General features: G+C 46.0%; 2 protein-coding genes across 3 annotated transcripts in view; one reads left to right on the top strand and one right to left on the bottom strand.

The window, feature by feature from the left end:
• Nucleotides 1-11,682, top strand: part of LOC129346126 (solute carrier family 26 member 10-like) — a 31,083-nt gene extending 19,401 nt beyond the window's left edge. The window contains exons 12-18 of the mRNA XM_055003417.1: nt 485-554; nt 1,789-1,953; nt 3,950-3,989; nt 4,790-4,869; nt 6,996-7,050; nt 9,084-9,190; nt 10,498-11,682. Coding sequence (XP_054859392.1) covers nt 485-554; nt 1,789-1,953; nt 3,950-3,989; nt 4,790-4,869; nt 6,996-7,050; nt 9,084-9,190; nt 10,498-10,536 — 556 coding nt within the window. The 3' untranslated portion in view covers nt 10,537-11,682. The remainder of the gene's footprint in view (nt 1-484; nt 555-1,788; nt 1,954-3,949; nt 3,990-4,789; nt 4,870-6,995; nt 7,051-9,083; nt 9,191-10,497) is intronic.
• An 89-nt stretch (nt 11,683-11,771) lies between these two features.
• The window catches only part of B4GALNT1 (beta-1,4-N-acetyl-galactosaminyltransferase 1), a 70,883-nt gene continuing 62,999 nt past the window's right edge, over nt 11,772-19,655 (bottom strand). For both annotated transcript variants that reach the window (XM_055003418.1, XM_055003419.1), the window contains exons 10-11: nt 17,082-17,319; nt 11,772-16,276 (exon numbers count right to left, since the gene is read on the bottom strand). In XM_055003418.1, coding sequence (XP_054859393.1) covers nt 16,062-16,276; nt 17,082-17,319 — 453 coding nt within the window. In that variant the 3' untranslated portion in view covers nt 11,772-16,061. The remainder of the gene's footprint in view (nt 16,277-17,081; nt 17,320-19,655) is intronic.

Below are 19,655 nucleotides of genomic sequence, written 5' to 3'. Positions count from 1 at the left end.
AGTGAACAGGGAGAAAGACACTTGCCGTTCAAGTGTCATTCGTCATGTGTAGCTTGGCCCAGAGCTATCATTTAAATAGGTAATTGACATATCGGTGCCGTTAAATGCTATAGCAATATGTTCATTGTGGTTTTTCAAAAGACCCCTGGATTGTGGTGAGGAATTGCAGCCATGGGGGGTCGGGGCAAGGAAAATGGTGTCGATGAGGTAGGGGGGAAGACCGTGTTAAAAAAAACAGAACATGTTGGAACTTCGCAAGAAAATAAAAAAGGTGGAACGGTTGAATTTGTTCCGGACATTCGACCCCACATTGTCAAAGAGATACAAGTGTCTCTGTCTGAAAAAGTTCTTTAAAAATTTGTTATCCACCTGCAGCCAAACTGGCTGTATTTAAAATGGCACCAAAAATCCACTAGGAACCAGTAGCTAAAACAGTTTACGAAGGCTGAATGAAAAAAGTTCTTATTTTTTATGCTGTCGACAGGGCCAAATGCTCAGTGCTGGGCAGGGCAGCTGACACCGAGATCTACAGGCCCGTCAATAACAATAGCAAGGTAAGACGGGACAAGATGGAGATGTAAATATATACACATCATGCAGCCCTAGAGAGATCCAAATGGGCACATAGCCGACGCTTCTGTCTGATTTTCAGTTTGAGTTGCCACCCTCCAGGTAGGGCCTGGAGATCTCCCAGAATTACAACTGATCTCCAGGTGATAGAGATCAGTTTCTCTGGAGAAGATGGATGGTTTTGGAGGGTGGACTGACTCTATGGCATTATACCCTGCTAAGGTTCTCCCCTCCCCAAACCCAGGTTCCTCTCCCAAATCTTCAGGAATTTCTCAACCCGTAGCTAACATCATCAGCAGTCTGCATGAACTGTAACTGTGTTTTAGCCATGGAGGAATTAAATACAAACTGGAGTTTTTAAAAAAATCCTCCTTCATGTACACCGTTGATCTGACATCCTGTTCAACTGCAGTTAAAACTCCAGTTTTCCAAATGTGGTTTGTTTGTCACACCCACCTGCTCCTCTTTCCTTACTTCCAACACAGAAAGTAAAAACAAAATCCAGTTGCCTCTGAATGCGGGTATAAGAGAAAAGCAAGGAGAGCTGAATTCATGTTCTTTGCAGGAGGTTGTGTGAATTTCAGCTGAGCATGACAGGCCACCCCAGTTTTTGAGAGATATTTCCCCAAATCGAGCAGTTTTGAAATAAGATGGGGTGGTGGTGGTTATGTTTGGGGAATCATAGTAGATTACCATAAACTGGTTTTCATAACCTTAGATGATACTTCCTAGTAGTATTCTTTTCCGCCCACAGGGAGGGCAGAATAGAAATTTGAAATAAATACATTTTGGCCTCCCCCAGCCAAATAGAGGAGGTCAGATCCTGTCCTGATCAGATGTATCCACCATCTACCTTTTTAATATTTTAAACGGTAGCTCAGGTGGTGAACCCTGTTACTGAGCGCTGCTATCTATTTTATACTATTTTTATACTATGTGGTTTTATATTGTTATTTAAACTGTTTTAACATAATTTATACTGTAAATGCTTTTTCTCACACCGTAATCCACCCTGAGCCTGCTTGTGCGGGGTGGGTGGAATGTAAATCGAAAATATAAATTAAATAAATAATTGGATGTCTCTTAGCAAGTGATATAAGCAATTATGCAGACAGACAGACCAAGCCTGAGTGGCAGTTGTGAATTGCATCGTGTCTCACACAAGCACACATTGATGCATCTCATGTTCTTTCTCTCTACCTCTTCTTTGGTATGCAGTGTTTTGAGATCCCAGGAGTGAAGATTTTAAGTTACCAGGCCCCCATCTATTACGGGAACCGCAGTTTCTTCCGTGACGCTCTGAGCCATCTAGTAGGGCTGGAAAAGAAGCAGGAGCCATGCGAGGATCAAGGTCCAGATATCAAGATGCACGTCAGCACTGTGGTAACGTTCTGGGCAATGAGCCAAGATGAGTTGGCAGGGGGAGGTAGAGTTGCCAATCTCCAGCTGGGGCCTGGAGATCTCCTGGAACTGATTTCCAGACTACACAGATTAGTTCTCCTGGAAAAAAATGGCTGCTTTATATCCCCCCTTCCCTAAACCCTGCTATCTCCAGGCTTCACCCCCCCCTTCCAAATTTCCAGAAGTTTCCCAACCTGGAGTTGGCAACCCTAAGGGAAGCTACCAAGGCCCAAAACCAAAATAAGGCCCACCTCTCCAGTTCCTTGACATTGTTAAAGAGGACAGTGGGAGATCCAACAGGTCTCCTGCTTAATGACTTGTTTAGCCCCCAAAGGTGACTTTATTAATAGGTTTGCAAAATTCTATCTATCCAGCAATGTTCTCTGAATTACGTTCTTTTGACCCAGTTTAACACAGATCTTCATCTGAGATTTATTTATAACGTTTCCTATGCTGCCTCTCTGGGGAACCCACTCGAGGCAGCTTACAGAGTAAAAAAAAAAAGTAATGAAACATAAAACACTGAGAATGTTGTTAAAGATTCCTGAGCTATTAAAAACGGAGCATTAAAGACTCAGACAAAGCATAAAACATTGAGTAACTTAAAATGAGTCTCATAAACTAAGCTAGAAGATGCCTGGTGCCTAAAAAAAGAGTATTGTGGTTATAGACTTACCCGGTGCCTGCCAGCTGATCAACAGGAAGAGACATGCCCCGGAGATGGGCCTGCATGTGAAGATGCAGATGGCAAAATGGGCACCCATGGCTCCTACTGATGACGTCATTTCTGTTATTTCGCTATGTTTGGGGCTGATTTTCAAAGAATCAGCCCTGGTGTGATCCATCACTTCCGGGATTGTGCCAGAAATGACATCATTAGTAAGGGCTGTGGGCACACCACATACACACACACACCTGTGTGTGAAGTAAATCAGCTCCTGAGCATGTGAAGAGTAACAACATTCCCTCCCTTCTACCCCATGCACTTTCACTAGCAGAGAAGGGCTGTGGGGGGAAGGGCTAATAGTCTTAGGGCCAAGCAACACATGACGAATGACACTTGAACAGCAAGTGTATTTCTCCCTGTTCACTTGCCCTCCACTGAATCCACTTGCTGTTCAAGTGTCATTCGTCATGTGTAGCTTGGCCCTTACTGTCAGTTACATAGATCCAGAGGAGTTAGCCGTGTCAGTCTGTTGTTGCAAAACAGTAAAGAGTCCAGTAGCAACTTGAAGACTAACCAACTTTATTGTTGCATAAGCTTTTGAGAACCACAGCTCTCTGCATCTGATGAAGAGAGCTGTGGTTCTCAAAAGCTTATGTGACAATAAATTCGGTTAGTCTTAAAGGTGCTACTGGACTCTTTACTATTTGTCAGTTCTATGTGTCTCCTGTGCGGGCACTCTTCTTGCCTCCATGTGCTTGGGATCCAATTCCCCCCACCCCCACCATTTTAAAGGTGAACATTGGATCACACATTTAATGTATCATCTAATCAGGCCCTCAATTTCACTGGGGGGGAAAGCATTAACAGCTGGGCAAATGGTGGGGAGGGGAAGCTAACCTCCTCCTGCCCAACAATATAACCCCCGTCTATAATACCCTCCCCACCCCCAAATTGCTTTATAGAGTCAGATCTCACATCTGGAGTTCCCATTATAGGACACTCGCGTCACACAAGCAGTCTGGCCCTTACTTCATGGGAAACACAGATGTTCCTAAGAAACTGTTGATTCCACTAGTGGCTATTGTTTAAATGACCTTATCCTAGATATGAATCCAAGCCCCATCTCCACCCCCAATCTTGTTTAGAGTTCTAGGCTGTGTTTCACCCCTCTGTGAGCTAACAAAACAAAACTAAAGCTGAGCCTAGGGGGTTTGTAACCTGTGAAAATGGATTGGGTAAACGTAAGAGTGGAGAATCTTACTTCTTCACACCTCTTCTAAGCGGAGGTTACTTGTTCTTTCCCTGTCCTAGGAGAGCAGCATCTCCATCCTAGACAAGAAACTTCGCTCAGGTAAGTCAAGGTTATTTGCTTCCTAAACCTGGGAGATCATTCTGAGGAAATGTATTTTGAACTCTGTAGCAGCAGGTGATTTGGAGTAGAAAAATGGCAAACGGGAAAGGTTGAATGCTCCCTTCTTTTCTCATGTACACTAAACACACAGGTCACACCCTCTGCAGTTGAGTAACAGAGTAGCTGTGGGGAAATCTGGAATTTTAAAGCTAGGCTTCCCAACTAACATTGCATCTCCCTACACTTGAACGTTCCATGCAGGGCTTTTTTTCTGGGAAAAGAGGTGGTGGAACTCAGTGGGTTGCCCTCGGAGAAAATGGTCACATGGCTGGTGACCCCACCCCTGATCTCCAGACAGAGGGGAGTTGAGATTGCCCTCCGCACTACCGAGTGGCGCAGAGGGCAATCTCAACTCCCCTCTGTCTGGAGATCAGGGGGCGGGGCCACCAGCCATGTGACCATTTTCAAGAGGTTCTGGAACTCCATTCCCCCACGTTCCAGCTGAAAAAAAGCCCTGGTCCCATGTAAGATGTCTCGTGTAGAGAGACTCTGAGATTTCCGTGTTGGGCTAAGATATCATGGATGGGTTTTTTATGTGTTGGGGGAGGGAGTGTCTTTGAGACAGAATTCCACAAATTAAATAGTTTTCCTCTACGCCGAAACTGGCTGGGAAGGGGGAGACCTCTGAGCGTGTTTAGAGACGTATGTGGCTAGCTTCCACTGTATCTACTGGACTCGGGATGGTTGGGTTCGCTTTGAATTGTGACAGATAATGTGGCCCGTCTCATTTGTACTTCCAGACGCAGCTGTACAGGCTGTGGTTCTTGACTGCAGCGGAGTGACGTTTGTTGACTCAGCCGGGGCACGTCTCCTTATTCAGGTACCAAAGGAAAATGTGGGTATTTGGAGGGAGGGGGAATGCTCCAAGTTAAAAAAGAATGAGTCCTCAAAATCAAACGAGGATGGAACTCAGAACTCCTGTATGGACATTCTTCCCTCTAATTGTTGGTGAAATTTTTGCATTTGTTGCGACCGTGAAAACGATTGCTCCATCTAGCCCAGCTTCCCACTTCACCCAGTTGGCCGACCAGAAAACAGGGCTCAGAGGCCACGGATTTCCTTTGCTGTTGCTTCTTGCACTGGCCTTCAGAACTGTTACTATGGCTAGTAATAGTTAATGGAACTCTCGTCCACAAAGCTGCCTGGTCCACTTTTAAAACCTTCTAATCGAATGGCCGTTGCTACATTCACCGGCAATAAATTCTCACCTCGAGCATGGGTGAAGCTCCAACCATTCTCCAGGGACTCTTCTGCTAGCCTAAGGAGGCTTCCTCCAGTTTAAGCGGTCCTTCCTCCAGTGGAAGAGCCACTGATGTTGGAGGAAGGCTCCTTAGGAAGGTGGCAGACTTGAGCCAAAAGGAAAAGTGGGGTAGAGATATTTTAATTAAAAAAAATGTATAAGTAAAACAAACTTTGCTCATAGGGGTTAAGTCCACGCCGTTAATGCTCACACAGGAAAAAAAAAAGGTAAAAACAGTAGCATACTCAGCGGCTCTCGCCTCCTTTCCCATGTGCAAAGAGATCTTTAACCCACTGTTTCCCACAGAGGGTTTGTTGCAAGTTAACAAACCCCTCTGAGGTGAGATCTTTGCTGGTTCTGTAGAGAGGGGAAATGGACAAAGCCTTCCGATCTGTTTTTAAAAACTCAGCTTCCCAGCTAACATTGTGAGTGATTCTCTTCACATGCGTGTCTTCGTGTAATTCGTCTCTTGTAGTTTAGCTCTCAGTTTACATGGTTGCCCTGTTGTCCACTCCAAATCCTGTCAGACATGCTGAGAGAGTTCCATGTGGGCACTTTTTTAGCCGTGTGAGGGTGCAATTCAAGGGACAAAATCGAAAAGAGTCCAGTAGCACCTTTAAGATTAACCAACTTTACTGTAGCATAAGCTTTCGAGAATCACAGCTCTCTTCGTTAGAGAGAGAACTGGCCAGTTTCTTCATATTTTCCATGCATCTGACGAAGAGAACTGTGATTCTTGAAAGCTTATGCTACAGTAAAGTTGGTTAGTCTTAAAGGTGCTACTGGACTCTTTTCGATTTTGCTACTACAGACTAACATGGCTAACTCCTCCGATTCAAGGGACAGTAGCCTTAAGCCTTCCCAACTGTATCAGTCGCCCAACTTGAAATTGTCCTGCATACCTATTCCCCCCACCAAGTGCAGAAATATCCTTAAGTTGTACTGATGGCTACATGTGTAATTAGGCTCCCAGAGAGAGCTCTTGGCCTTGCCCAGAAATGAATCCATCCGCCAACGTTGCTTCAGGCCCCCCTCAGCTTTTGCTCAATGTAAAATAGGCTCACAATTTAAGTTATAAACTTACAGGAAGATGAGAGCTTTCACTCTATGAGGGAAGTGAAGAGGGGAGTCCCCGAAAATTCAGTATTTGGACTAGTGGATAACTCATTTAACTTACGCATCTGTGACTGCTAATTCAAGGGTTTGTATGTGAAAACAAAACACAATAATAGCAATAGCAATAGCCATAACTGCGTTTATATACTGCTCTTCTAGACAGATTAGTGCCTCACCCAGAATGGTGAACAAAGTCAGTGTTATTATTATCCTCACAATACCACTGGGGAGCTGAGGCTGAGAGGAGTGGCTTACCAAAAACCACCTACTGAGCTCGTGGCAGTAGTGGGATTCGAACCAGTCGAGTGCTGATTCACAGCCGAACCACTTAACCGCTGTGCTACAGCAGTGGCCTGTGATGCCGGGATGTGACAAAGAGACTGTATCTCCTCCCGGTGGAAGCAGCAGATGACACAACAGTTTGACCAGTCTCCAGATTCCTTGGATTTCATGTTCCTTGTATGAATGAGAAGACCACAGCGTCCCAGGTCCTTAGCAGATCAGGGAGGCCCCGCAAGGGACCCACGGGGGCAGATTATGTCTAAAGGCGCCTCTGAGATTCCCCAATAACGGCTTACCTTGCTTTGCAGGTGTGTGTGGAATGCCAGAAAGCAGGCGTACAGATGCATTTAGCTGCTTGCAATGGTGAGTGGGCGATCTTTCTTGTCCCTCCCTGCCCCCGCTGATTTATTTTAAGGCAACACTGTATTTTTGCATGCGTTCAAAGGGGGGGGGGAAGTAAAGTATGTAATAAAATGTTCTTTTTAAAAATAGCCATTATTCAGATCATTTCACACATCCTGCAGAGGAAAGCTCAGGTGTGCCACCAGCTGGGTGCTCAGCAGGGATCTGAAGTCCGACTTGGCTCCCTGACTGGTTGTGCCCGTACGATACGCTCATTTGTTCCATCTAGTGCCAAGATACCTCGGAGACCTTGGAGTTTTATCACCGAAACTTTTAAGACATGTTGTTTGACCCTAAAAAGAAGCTGCAGTGAGGGGACATGGAAGACCTCACCAATATGCTGTTTCCCTGAACAAAAATGGAAGATGTCACCAATATGCTGTTTCCCTGAAGAAAAATGGCCTCTTTCCTGGGATGATTTAAGCCCTGGTGGGGTTGGAGAAAGATGCTCCTGTTTGTGCCTTTCTCCCCAGTGCTGGAACTCAAAGCAGCTCAAGGAGATCATTTCCCATCATGGAAACAGTGAATAGGGTTATGAGTCCTTTCTGAAGGGAGTTCTCCCTCCTGCTCCCCCAGTTCCATGCCCCCATCCGTATTGAGCTGGGAGAGGGAGATGGCTGCTTTTTAGAATCAAGTTACCCAGAGGCAGTTTTGATTCTGGACCTGTTTTAGGTTGGGAGTCATGTTGGTCTGCAGTAAAACAGCAGGATTTGTGTCCAGTGGCACCTTAGAGACCCACTAGATTTTCAGGGTGTAAGCTTTCGAGAGTCACAGCTCTCTTCTTCAAACGCAAGTAAGAATGGAGATTCCTGAGCTGGCTCTGAAGAAGGGAGCTCCGACTCTCATAATAACAACATTCAATTTATATACCACCCTTCAGGACAACTTAATGCCCACTCAGAATGGTTTACCAAGTGTGTTGTTATTATCCTCACAACAATCGCCCTGAGAGAGCTCTAAGAGAGCTGTGACTGACCCAAGGTCGCCCAGCTGGCTTCAAGCAGAGGAGTGGGGAATCAATCCCAGTTCTCCAGATTAGAGTCCTTCTGCTCTTAACCACTGCACCAAACTGGCTTTCTTGAAAGCTTACAGTCTGAAAATCTTGTTAGTCTCTACGGTGCCATTGGACACACATCCTGCAGTTCTGGACCTGTAGTCCTAGGTGTAATTTGGTCCTTGCAGCTTAAGGTATATTCTTCAGAACAAGTTGGGTGGACATCTATATATTTTATGTGTAAAGTCACCCGTTGTCTCCACGTGGACAAAAGACTCAAAGAGACCAGTTGGAAATCTCACCGCTCATTCTGAAAATGCAAATGAAAGGCATGTACAGCCTCAATTTGCCTTGGCTGTGCAGGAAAAGGAGTGGGGGTGTAAACCTCTGCTCAGTTTTGGTATTCTAAACCAGCTCTACCCACCATATTAGCATTCTGAGGTGGGGGGGGGTGGGAAGGTGTCTCCCTCTGTTAAAAAGCCAACAACACAGGGAGCCCAGTTTTGGATAGCACAGTTCTGCTCAGCCATGAGGCAATTTGAGGGTGCGCAAGCCTGTCAGTTGCATTTTAAGGAATGAGGCCTGTTATCTTCTTTACCTCAGGAAGAAGCCTGTTGTAAGAGCAGTGGGTGGTTTCTTCACCTATTCATTGCTGCATGAGTACGGGGCCAGTTCACACCTGCCTGTAAATCACCTGATTTTTGTTTCATCACTCGATGAATTTGTGAATTGTCTTCACTCAGGGCCAAGCTACACATGACGAATGACACTTGAACGGCAAGTGTATTTCTCCCTGTTCACTTGCCCTCCACTCAATCCACTTGCCGTTCAAGTGTCATTCGTCATGTGTAGCTTGGCCCTGAGAAGCCTTGATTGTTAGGCAAGTTGTGTCTGTGGATTTTTGATCAATGGTGACTCATTACACCATTGCAAGTCACCCTCTCCATAAAGCTGATGCCGGCTCATAATAACCCTTCTCTGTTTCCTCCTCTCCATCTAGAGAATGTCCTACGAACCTTAAGCTTTTGTGGCCTCATGCATCATCTACACCCACAGCAAATTTTCGTCACTGTTCACGATGCTGCATCCTACCTCCAGCAGACCACGGTAGGAGGACAAAGGGACAGAGAGGCAAGGCCTGTTTCTCTCCTCAGAAAGACATTCCAAACTGCTTCAGTGTTATTTTCTCTTGCGGGTGGTCAAGTTTTTGTTTGGAGAGATTAAGAAATGGGAGCAGCTCTTGGGTTTGTCTTGGTTCATTCTTCCTTTGTGTGCTCCAAGCCAGTTTCAACTTGTTTAACTTTAAACTTTATGCCTGAGAAAGGAGGCTATTGTGCATTGCTCCTAAACCAGCTTAGTTAACACTTGGCATAGAGAAGGTACTTTACAATGTTAAAAGCATTTCACATACATGCTCTTGTGATAAGTTAGACGGGTATTATTCCCCCATATTGTTGCAATTTGTACAACACCCCTGTCAGGTAGACTGGCATTATCATCATCCCCATAATGCACTTGTGGAATTGAGGCTACACTAGAGCAAGAGTCGAGTCCAGTAACATCTTAAAGACCAACAAGATTCCCAGGGTGTGCACCAAGAAAGTTTCCACTTCTGTTTTGGTTCTAGTTCATTCAATTACTAATTTGTCCCAGGTCACCCAGTGCTGGCACAGAATGGATCTGTTGTTGTTTTTTTTCCATTTCTGTTCACTGCACACACTTTGGCCGCACATGTGGGAGTGTGGGGAAATGAGCTGTTTTTGCACTTAACCAAAATCAGCATCAACCATTAGCCCCCCCTCCTAGTCTAAACCATTGACCTGCTGAGTAGGGAGGGGAACTCTACCCCCCAGCCAGTAGGAGGAGGAGGTCAGTAAAGGGACAGATTGAGTTGCAGGACTGAAGATCTTTCCCCATGGAGGTTTTCCCACAGTTTGGGTGAACTGATCACTTTTCCTCCGAGGTTCCTCCCAACATTATTTTTCCACTTGTATTTTTCACCACGGGTTCTTCATCATTCCTCTGTGTTTTCTCACATGGGATCACAAGTAGTTTGCAAAAGCATAGAAGAATGATGAAGAAACCATAGAAAGATGATAAATCGAATAATGTTTTCAGGAAGCTTACAGAAAAATTCCTGCGGCTTGGTACCCAAAGCCATTGGAAAACCTCTGTGTGAAAAGACCCTTATGACAAACCCTTGGTGTGAATGGACCCTGTCACGTGGTCAGAGTTGCAAGAATTAGTGCAAAACATGTTTCTTTAATTGGTACAAGAACCAACTAGGTGACTTCGCTGAGAATGCGAAGACTGGTTTATTTCTATAATACAGGATAAGTATTTGCTACCAGGCAGGTGTGGGGGGAATGCCCTGATACATGCCTGATGGAAAACTCTTTTATGGTTCTACTTAGGAAATTGTGGAGCAGAAGGACCCAACCATCTGGGTATAGCCCTTCGCTGTCTGTCCAGAGCCAAGAACTCTATCAAACTGACTCAAACGTACCAGGGTGAGAACTGTTGGGAGATCAGACACCTGTACTATAAGGGCAGCTGGCTGCCTCTGAGACATGCCAAGACGGAGCACTGGTTTATAAGGGAAACAAAGTGAAGAATGCTTAGCCAAATAAGAATGGAGACACCCAAGGAACAAAAGGCAGCCGAGCGAGCCAAGTAGAGCCTTCTCAGCCAGTGCCATGACCGAGACGGTCAGAAGTAGCTTGAACTAGTCCGCCATTCCACTGCCAGGAGAAACATCTGTATCACACACCATCCTGTCCAAGCTCCCATTGCTCTGGATTGCGAGAAGAAGAAACGCACATCACACTTGCAAGCCACAGCTCACGTGGCCTCATGGGTGTTGGGAATCCTTTTTTTTTTTGCATTACTTTGCCCACAGTAGAATCTTTTAAATTCTACATGGCTGCATTTTTATACACCCGGCACATTCGTGCCTAACTTGAAGCCACAGTTTCGGGGCACACGTATGAGCTGCCCATAGAGATTAATGGCACATCTGAACAATCGAGGGGCAAAATACAAGACGCACATCCCAAGCCGCAGCAAGTACGGAGTGGGGAATTACTCTTTATGTCCTCACAGATAACCGGTTTCAGTCTCCTATCACACTAGCCAGGCCAAATTTGTACTAGGGCCAAGCTACACATGACGAATGACACTTGAACGGCAAGTGGATTGAGTGGAGGGCAAGTGAACAGGGAGAAATACACTTGCTGTTCAAGTGTCATTCGTCATGTGTAGCTTGGCCCCTAGTCCTCCTTTTTGTGCCTGACAAGCAGTCATTTAATCCCAGTCACCACCTCACCCCAGACACAGAGATTAAAGGACCGGAAAAACTTCACCTGTGGTATCAGGGTACTGTTTACCCAAAGCTGGTGCTCAGCAATACTCTTTGGAAGAGGACTATTCCCCATGTGGGCCCAGCAAGGTGGAGGCAGCAGCAACCACAAGAAGGTTACCTGCAACAGCCACCGAGACCGTCTCCCCGAGTGAGGCTGAGAAGATTCAAAGGAAACCTGCTCAAATATTGTGACAAGCTTTGGTGTTAAGATAAAATGGCTGAGCCGGTGCTCCGTTTTGCACGTAAACCACACTGCGGACTCTTTGCTGAGCAAGTGGTATACAAATTCTGTATATAAATAAACAGTCTTAAAGGCACAGGAGCAGGTCCAGTTAAAAAGGCGGCAGTTTTAGTGAGTTTTTTTTAATTAAAAAATCACATTGACTTCAGAACGCCGTTTCCCCCCCTGCCTCCTTCTCATCTTCCTACCTATCTTTTGACCCAGAATCACCTTTCTGGTGAGTTTTCACCTCCGATTTGGGATCTTTAACAAAAGGCTTTAAATACACAATGGAGAAACAAATATTTTAAAAAAGAAACGCCACACACCCTTTATTATTTCCCCCAAAGTTTACAGAAAACTCTCTTCGAAGTAATCGCAGGCGAAGTCCCTGTGGCCAAGTGGAAGGGGGCAGTCAAGGATTTAGCCAGCAAGATCAAGGAAGGGGACCAGGGGAGGGCTCAAGACAGTGTCGGAGGAGGGCCTGGAAAGCACGGCATGGGATTTAGCCCATTTCAGTCAGGTTCCTGTTGTAGATGGAGCACAGGACACCCCCCTCCCCTTCCCTTCCCGTGAAAGGAGGATGTGAGAAAAGATTCTCTTATCTGAGGGCAAGCATACATATTGCTATTAAACCACAAAGCCTCCAAGGCAATGCTTTAGAGAGAGGGACTCAAAGATGCCCTGCTCTACCTGGGGAAGGAAGATTCCCCTTTGCTCCATCCTTGAGGGATTTGCTTTCCCGTTGCCCACCAGGCATATCCGGCTGCCCTTCCCTCTTCCCGTGGGTTGGGTAGCAAGCAACGCAGCAGAGGTCTTTGGGAGAAAGGAAGAGAGGAAAAGTTCTCTTGCTGGGGAGTTTTTTTGCTGGCCGTTTAGATTGCCCTCCTACACATTTGTCCAGTGACTCCGACCTAACTTTGCACCAGTAGCACAATCAGTAGCGTGCGCGCGCACACCCTTTGTAACTTGCCCTGAGTGCTTTTGAAGGAGAAGGGCAAGAGCATTGATTTTCTAAAGAAATAAATTTGCTTCTGTAGGGTGGGGTTGGGAAGATTAAAATATCAGCAAAGCGTATTCTAGAAATGAATTACCCTCTCTTTTGTCGGGAGGGTCTGACAAAGGGGTGCCGCAGGTTCATTTATTTGAAAGACCTTTACCTTTTCATCCCAGAACATGAGTACAGCAGCCCCCTAAAAGCAGTCCATGCAATTGGGGCTGGGGGAGTGGGAGAAAGCTCAGGTCTCTTCCCTGGGCACTGGACGTTTCTTCCAGGATGTGGGTGGGGAACTGCAGGTTTATCTCTTTGCCCATAAAAATAATTGTTAAACAATTAACTATCCTGCCTGCACGTAAAAGAGATTAGATTGAACCTTCCTCGGTAGATTAATATGAAGACAACTTTTGTGGTTTGGTGTGTTTGCTCTCAGCCCACCCACCCCCCAACTCTGTATCTATTTGCTTCTGTCTCCTTCCCTTGGTAGAAAGGAGCCCAGAACTTTGACCGTTTCGCCGTACACTGCCAGGGCTAGCAATCTGTTACACAGGACGTATCTTATGTGCAAGGCCAATGAGTGCAGCGGGGAGTGCAAAGAGCCGACCTTGACCCACATTTTATATGCATTTGCCTAATTGGGCCTACGCAAGCTCAACTGTTATCCATGGGAATGGAACCAATGAATGTACAAATCTGTGTATGCCTTTGGGTGAACGTGCATAGGAAGGGGATGAGGGTCAGTGCACATACAGCAAGCACACTCATTCCCTACACATAGATATGTCATTTATGCAGAGCCACATCCACCCACAGGCTGCAACCACATGGCGATCACTCTCTGTTGCAGAGGCGGCATCAGTGAAGCGTCCACAAGGACGTTTCCTCTGTGCTTTTCTTGGTCATCCCATTACGGCCTCCATTCCTCATCCCTGCACAACTACAGAGCCTTTTTGCCTTAAAAAAAATAATAAGTAGTTTCCGTAATTCTATACCATTCCAATACAATAGAGATATAACAGCTACCAAATTCTTTTAAAGACAGCGAAAAGCTGTCCAGGGGTGCAGAGGGGGAAATGGTGGCTGCAAACGTATGATGAAAATTTCACCAGTGGGTTCGAAAATGTGCACCTTCCCATCCACACAGCATGTGAACCCGCTTGAACTGCGATCTTCCAGGAAGGATTTGGCGCAAAGGAGGGGAAACCCTGGAAAAAGAACAACTGGAATGCAACAACATGTGGCTGCTTTGAAAAGTGTTTCAGTTTGCAAACCAAGGCTGTGCAAAACATCCATATGGAGGCAACCATGCACACCACATGTATCTCTAGTGTCTTTCGTTACATCTTTGTGCTGGATTTTAATTGTTGTACACTGCCTTGGAATCCAATTTTGGCTGAATGTGGGGAATTTGCATGCTGAAAATCTTTTTTTTTTAAACACGGGTGCGGGCAAAGACGCAAAGCCACATTTTGTGATTTTGCTGGATATATAAATAGGCCCAGAGTGGCAAGTACCTGAAGTTCCATACATTTAGGACTTAAAAATGGCTAACTTTTGCTGAACTGCACCCAAACATCTTGTTTCAGATGCCCCAGCTGTAAACTGCCTCTTATTTTAAAAATGTGAATCTAGTAAGTCAGTAGCGAAGACAACCTCTTTATGGAATAAGAAGTTACCTTGAAAAATAAAGAGAAATGGCTTGGAAAGGCAGAAGGGGAAAGTTAAAGATTTGGCTGTCGTGGGACACACGACACAGGAATGCAACACACATTCTCCCTTGTGTTTAAGGAGTAATTTGCTCTGGCCCATTGGTATGCCCCATGAATGGCAGCAGCCACTGTACTGCACAGCAAACATGCTTGCATTTTGCTCCTTAGTTTCAATCCCAGTCAACATCCATTTCTATATTCCCACCTGTTTCGCCGCAAGGGCATCTGCAGAAATAATTTGGGGAGGGGGGTCCATTTGTTAATGGTAACTGCAGAGCAGTCAATTTAAGAATCGGGGGGGGGCAACGCTCCTCCCACCTCCTCACACACAGGTAGGACCCATTTTGCAGATGCTTTCCCAAAGGTGTGTGTGTGTGAGCGAGCTCAGAATATGCAAAGGATGGGGAAGTATAAAAAAGTGACTGGGCTCTCTGCAGTCTCCACTTTTAATCCTCTCCCCACCAGACAAGCCCCACGCATTGTAGGAAAAGCAGCTACGCAGGGGCTTGCAAGGTGGGGAACGAGAAGGAAAAAGAGGGAGGGGCTCAATGTAGAGGAAAAGACTTGGCAAATGGATTTCGTTTAAATTAAAAAGAGTACAGTCTCTCGCAGGCCAGTTGTCTGCTTCGGTATATAAAAATCCCCCCCAATTAGAAAACAAACAAAGTCTATCCCTGTCCCTCCGGTGGCTTGGAGTCCGCCTCTCTAAATGGACAAGTCATTTTGTTGTTGTTGTTGTTGCTGCAGGGAACGGCAAACCCTGAATCCGGAGTCTGCTTGTTCACTCCCCTTTAGTCTATGGATGTGCATGCCGCTTGTCTGCGTTGCTGTATTCGCTGCAGGAGAGAGCAAACCTGAAATATCTTGAATCTGGAGTGTGCTTCTTCACTCTTGGCCCCTCTTGACTGTCACTTGGCAGCAGGCTCTCTCCAAAGCTCCCCGCCCAGCCATCGTTTGCCATCACCGTAGTCTTTGGCACTTCAAAAATAAAATAAAGTCTCCCAGGGCGACAACCCGCATGGCAGGAGTTTTGGGAGAAAAGGGCACAGATCCAAAGACTTGTTGGCACAGGAAGTTGTGGCTCTGCAGGACCTCCCCCAAAAGTTCAAGTATGATCTCCCCCCTGCTCATATCCCCCTCAATTAGATGAAATGGAAACAAGAGGTTAGGATCTCAGGGGCTAGATGCCGTTTTGTGTGTGTGTGTATTTGTCTGTGCTTTGCAGGAGGTTGCAGGCAGGAGGAAGCTCAGGTATTATTAGAGAAGTAAGTAATTCCTAAAAAGGACATGGGGAAAAAATCTTCCCAGGCAATTTACCAGTATCATTGCCAATTTAGGGTTCTCTGTTTCAGATATAGGATCCATAAACGCAAGAGAAGGCAGCACCCTAACATCTTCAGTGCCAGGCCTGAGAATCAACACGGCGTAGCCCCACCTCCATGCTAAAAAGTTTTTTAAAAAAATGGGGAGTAGGGAGAGAGAGGCTGCCTGTTTTCCAAATCTCAAGGCCTAAGGATGCCAAGGCCTCCCTGAGTTCGGGGGTAGAGGGGGGTTGGCTAGTTGACAGGCAACAGTTTGCCTAAGAGGCTGCGGCTAAGTTGCCATAGCAGGCTGCCTGAGATCAGCAGGCCCAAATGCCTGAGGACGTAGCCAGTTGTCAAGGGCAACCCTCAACACACTGGCACTGAGGCCTAGTTGCCCGTCATGCACTTGAAATGGTTCTTGAAGTAGAAGAGGCTGTGCTTTGTGGTCATGCTGTTGTCACTGGAGTTGGGGTAGCGGAATTTGGCATACTGCTTCTCACTGTCTGTCTTTAGCCACGGCAGCTTGATCTTGGAGGCGTGGTCCACCACCACATTGGAACAGGAGCCCACGTGCAACACACCCAAGCCATCAATGAAGAACTCTGTGTACATATTTGGGGAGGGGGAGAGGGGAAAAGAGAATTACCAACATAGCCAAGAACCCCTCTTGTGTGGCTAAACAGACTGCACCAGAGTGGTCCAGTTTAGAGATGGGCACGAACTGGGAAAATGGTGATTCATTGCAGTTCGTGGTTCGTCATGTTTCACGAACCACAAACCAGCATAAAGTTGCCCCATTCATGAACCAGTTCGTTTGGTCCATGAATTCATCACTTCCTGGGCAGCAGAAGGTCTTTAGAAAGCACATCCCCCCCTCGGTTGCCTAGGAAACTGATTGATCAGTGCCAGGCTGTCCATAGTGACTAACCGAAAAACAAACCAAATGAACCGATCTAAAAATCGTCACAGTTCATCAGAAATGCCCTCCGACGAACTGCGGGTTCGCAAACCAAAAAAAAAAAAGCCCGGTTCGTGACGAACTTTGGTTCGTATTTCGGTTTGTGCCCACCTCTAATCCGGTTTTGTAACTCTGCAACACAGCAATGAATCTTGGGATAGCCGCTCAGATTGAACACTCCAGGCGATTCTTTTGACCAGCTTGTAACAAAGGGCATTTCCCCTAAAATTATGCTAAAGTTGAGCCATGTGCATTTCCACATTGACACTATGGCCGTTTTCACACGTCTTACCTGTTGCCAGAACATCACGCAAAACACCCAGAAGACAGCATCTTCCTGGTGCAATTTCGTGCAAGAAGATGCTATCTTCCAGGCGTTTTGCACAATGTTCAGGTGGCAGGTAAGACATGTGAAAACGGCCAATATCTACTCCCCTGGAACCACTCACCGAGGTGGGCAACACGACTGAGACGAGGGTCGAAGCCGACCTGAAGCACCTTGTCTGTTCGGGCCAGGAAAAAGTTGATCACTCCGTCGGTGACCACGCAGCTCGGGAAGCCCTCAATGACGTGGTGGTAGCCTTGCCGTGTTCGCAGGCAATCCCCATCTTCATTGCCAGGTTGCACACTGATCTGCTGCCGGTAAGTGGTGGTGTAGCCAGTAATCTCTCGCACAGCTCCACCTACCTGCAAAACATAGAGGTGACTTGGGGGGTGGAGAGAGGGGAGGAGAATGGACCTGGAGTGCCTGCACCAGTTTGTCCAAAAGAGTGAAGCTGATATTTAGCTCCTTATTTGGTTTGGAGATTGTGGACGGAGGTGTTGGGGATTTGCAAGTGTTTCCATTTCAGTTATGAAAGAGTTAAATTGTTTGTGTTACCTAGAGCCAGTTTGGTGTAGTGGTTAAGAGCACGGGACTCTAATCTGGAGAGCCGGGTTTGATTCCCCACTCCTCCACAAAGCCAGCTGGGTGACCTTGGGCGAGTCACAGTTCTCTTGAGCTCTCTTAGCCCCACCCACCTCACAGGGTGATTGTTGTGGGGTAATAATAACACTTTGTAAACCGCTCTGAGTGGGCATTAAGTTGTCCTGAAGGGCGGTATATAAATCAAATGTTATTATTATTATTATTAATTAGTAAACTTACTTTGCATGTAACCACTAGGGACTAGAACAAGGATTCCCACCATAAAAAGGGGAGTCTCTAAGCATAAATGAAGTTAGAATTAGGATTTTCTATTGGGCAACTTGTTTATTGGGGGGACAATTAAGTGATGCTATATACTGAAGTTTTATTGCTCTTTGTCCCAGTTCGATCTTCTCTCAGTTCTCTATATATACTAGCAAGATGTACTCTATTAGCAATTTATTATTTTCTTTCAAAGTAACCCTATTTTTATCCCTTTAGTAAAGTATTCTTACAGAGCTACACTGAAGTGTGTGTCTATTCTCATTACTTCCAATGCGCAATAACTGGATAATCTCTGCTGATTTCCAACAGGAGGGGAAGTACCAAGGTGTAAACAATTCTGGATTCTAAAATATGGTTTAGTCCAAACACACTACTAGGGCATTTCTGGTGGCATAATTATTAGGGGGTCTGAGCCTGCCAACGATTTCTGCTGACATAGGGGGTGGGTGGGAGATTTTTGCCAATTCCCCCTTCTTGTCGTAGATTTTAGACTCCCCTTTGTGCCATTTCTGGGGCTCCTCCAAACTCCAGAAGCAGCATTTCAGGGGAGGTGACCAAAATCCTTTCCATGGGGTGGAGGTTTTTGGCAGAAACCTGATTTACATGAGAAAAGAGATCAGATCAGAGGTTTGGCCCAACTATCTGTTTCAAACAGCCTAGACTCCCTGATGGTGAGTTTCTCAGAAGATGAGGACCCTCCACTGATGAGAGCCAGTTTGCTGTAGTGGTTAAAGGCATTGGACTCTAATCTGGAGAACTGGGTTTGATTCCCCGCTCCTCCACTTGAAGCCAGCTGGGTGATCTCGTTTGATTCCCCACTCCTCCACTTGAAGCCAGCTGGGTGACCTTGGGTCAGTCACAGCTCTCTCAGAGCTCTCTCAGCCCCACCCACCTCACAGGGTGTTTTGTTGTGGGGATAATAATGACATACTTTGTAAACCGCTCTGAGTGGGCATTAAGGGCGGTATATAAATCAAATATTATTATGTGTGTTTCAGCTCTTGGTACTTAAATCTGAGATGGCCTGATGGTTATTCTGGGATACAGTCCCATTCAAAACCAGTTCCTTATGTGGGGCGTCGCCTGCACTTTCAAAACAAATATGCAGTTTCAAAATGTAACCAAGGAAGTAGAAACCATCCGTGCCTCATCACTAAGGTATTTTATCCTTGGCTCTCTGCACCTTCTTAAAGTTTGAAGTTCAGCATAGTTGTCCCAGTTCTTCTCCAGTTGCCTTGGCTGTCTCCTGAAGGTTTTCCACTTGAGGAACTGTTACTCGCATCACCCCACTCACCCACCCACAACCCAATGCAGGATTTTACTGCCATTTTGGAACATTTTAGGTGGACAGCCGCATTGGTCTACAGTAGAACAGCAAGATTTGAGTCCGGTAGCACCTCAGAGCCAAGCTACAAGTGACGAATTACACTTGCCTGGCAAGTGTAATTTGTCACTTGTAGCTTGGCTCTTAGAGTCCAACAAGGTTTTCAGAGTGTAAGCTTTCAAGAGTCAGAGCTCCCTTCTTTAGACACCTAAAGCAAGTGTCTGAATAAAAGGAGCTCTGTATGTCAAAAGCTTACACCCTGAAAATCATGTTAGTCTCTAAGGTGCCACTGGACTCGAATTGTGGATAATGGCCACCAAAAGAATTTGGCTGAAGAGATATTTGTCTTGATAACAACAACAACAACATTTGATTTATATACCACCCTTAAGGACAACTTAACACCCACTCAGAGCAGTTTATAAAGTGTTGTTGTTATCCTCATGAGAATCACCCTGTGAGGTGCGTGGGGCTGAGAGAGCTGTGACTAGCCCAAGGTCACCCAGC

Source organism: Eublepharis macularius, chromosome 19, assembly GCF_028583425.1.
Source record: "Eublepharis macularius isolate TG4126 chromosome 19, MPM_Emac_v1.0, whole genome shotgun sequence".
NCBI lineage: Eukaryota > Metazoa > Chordata > Lepidosauria > Squamata > Eublepharidae > Eublepharis > Eublepharis macularius.
This window is presented reverse-complemented; position numbering and strand designations above follow the sequence as displayed.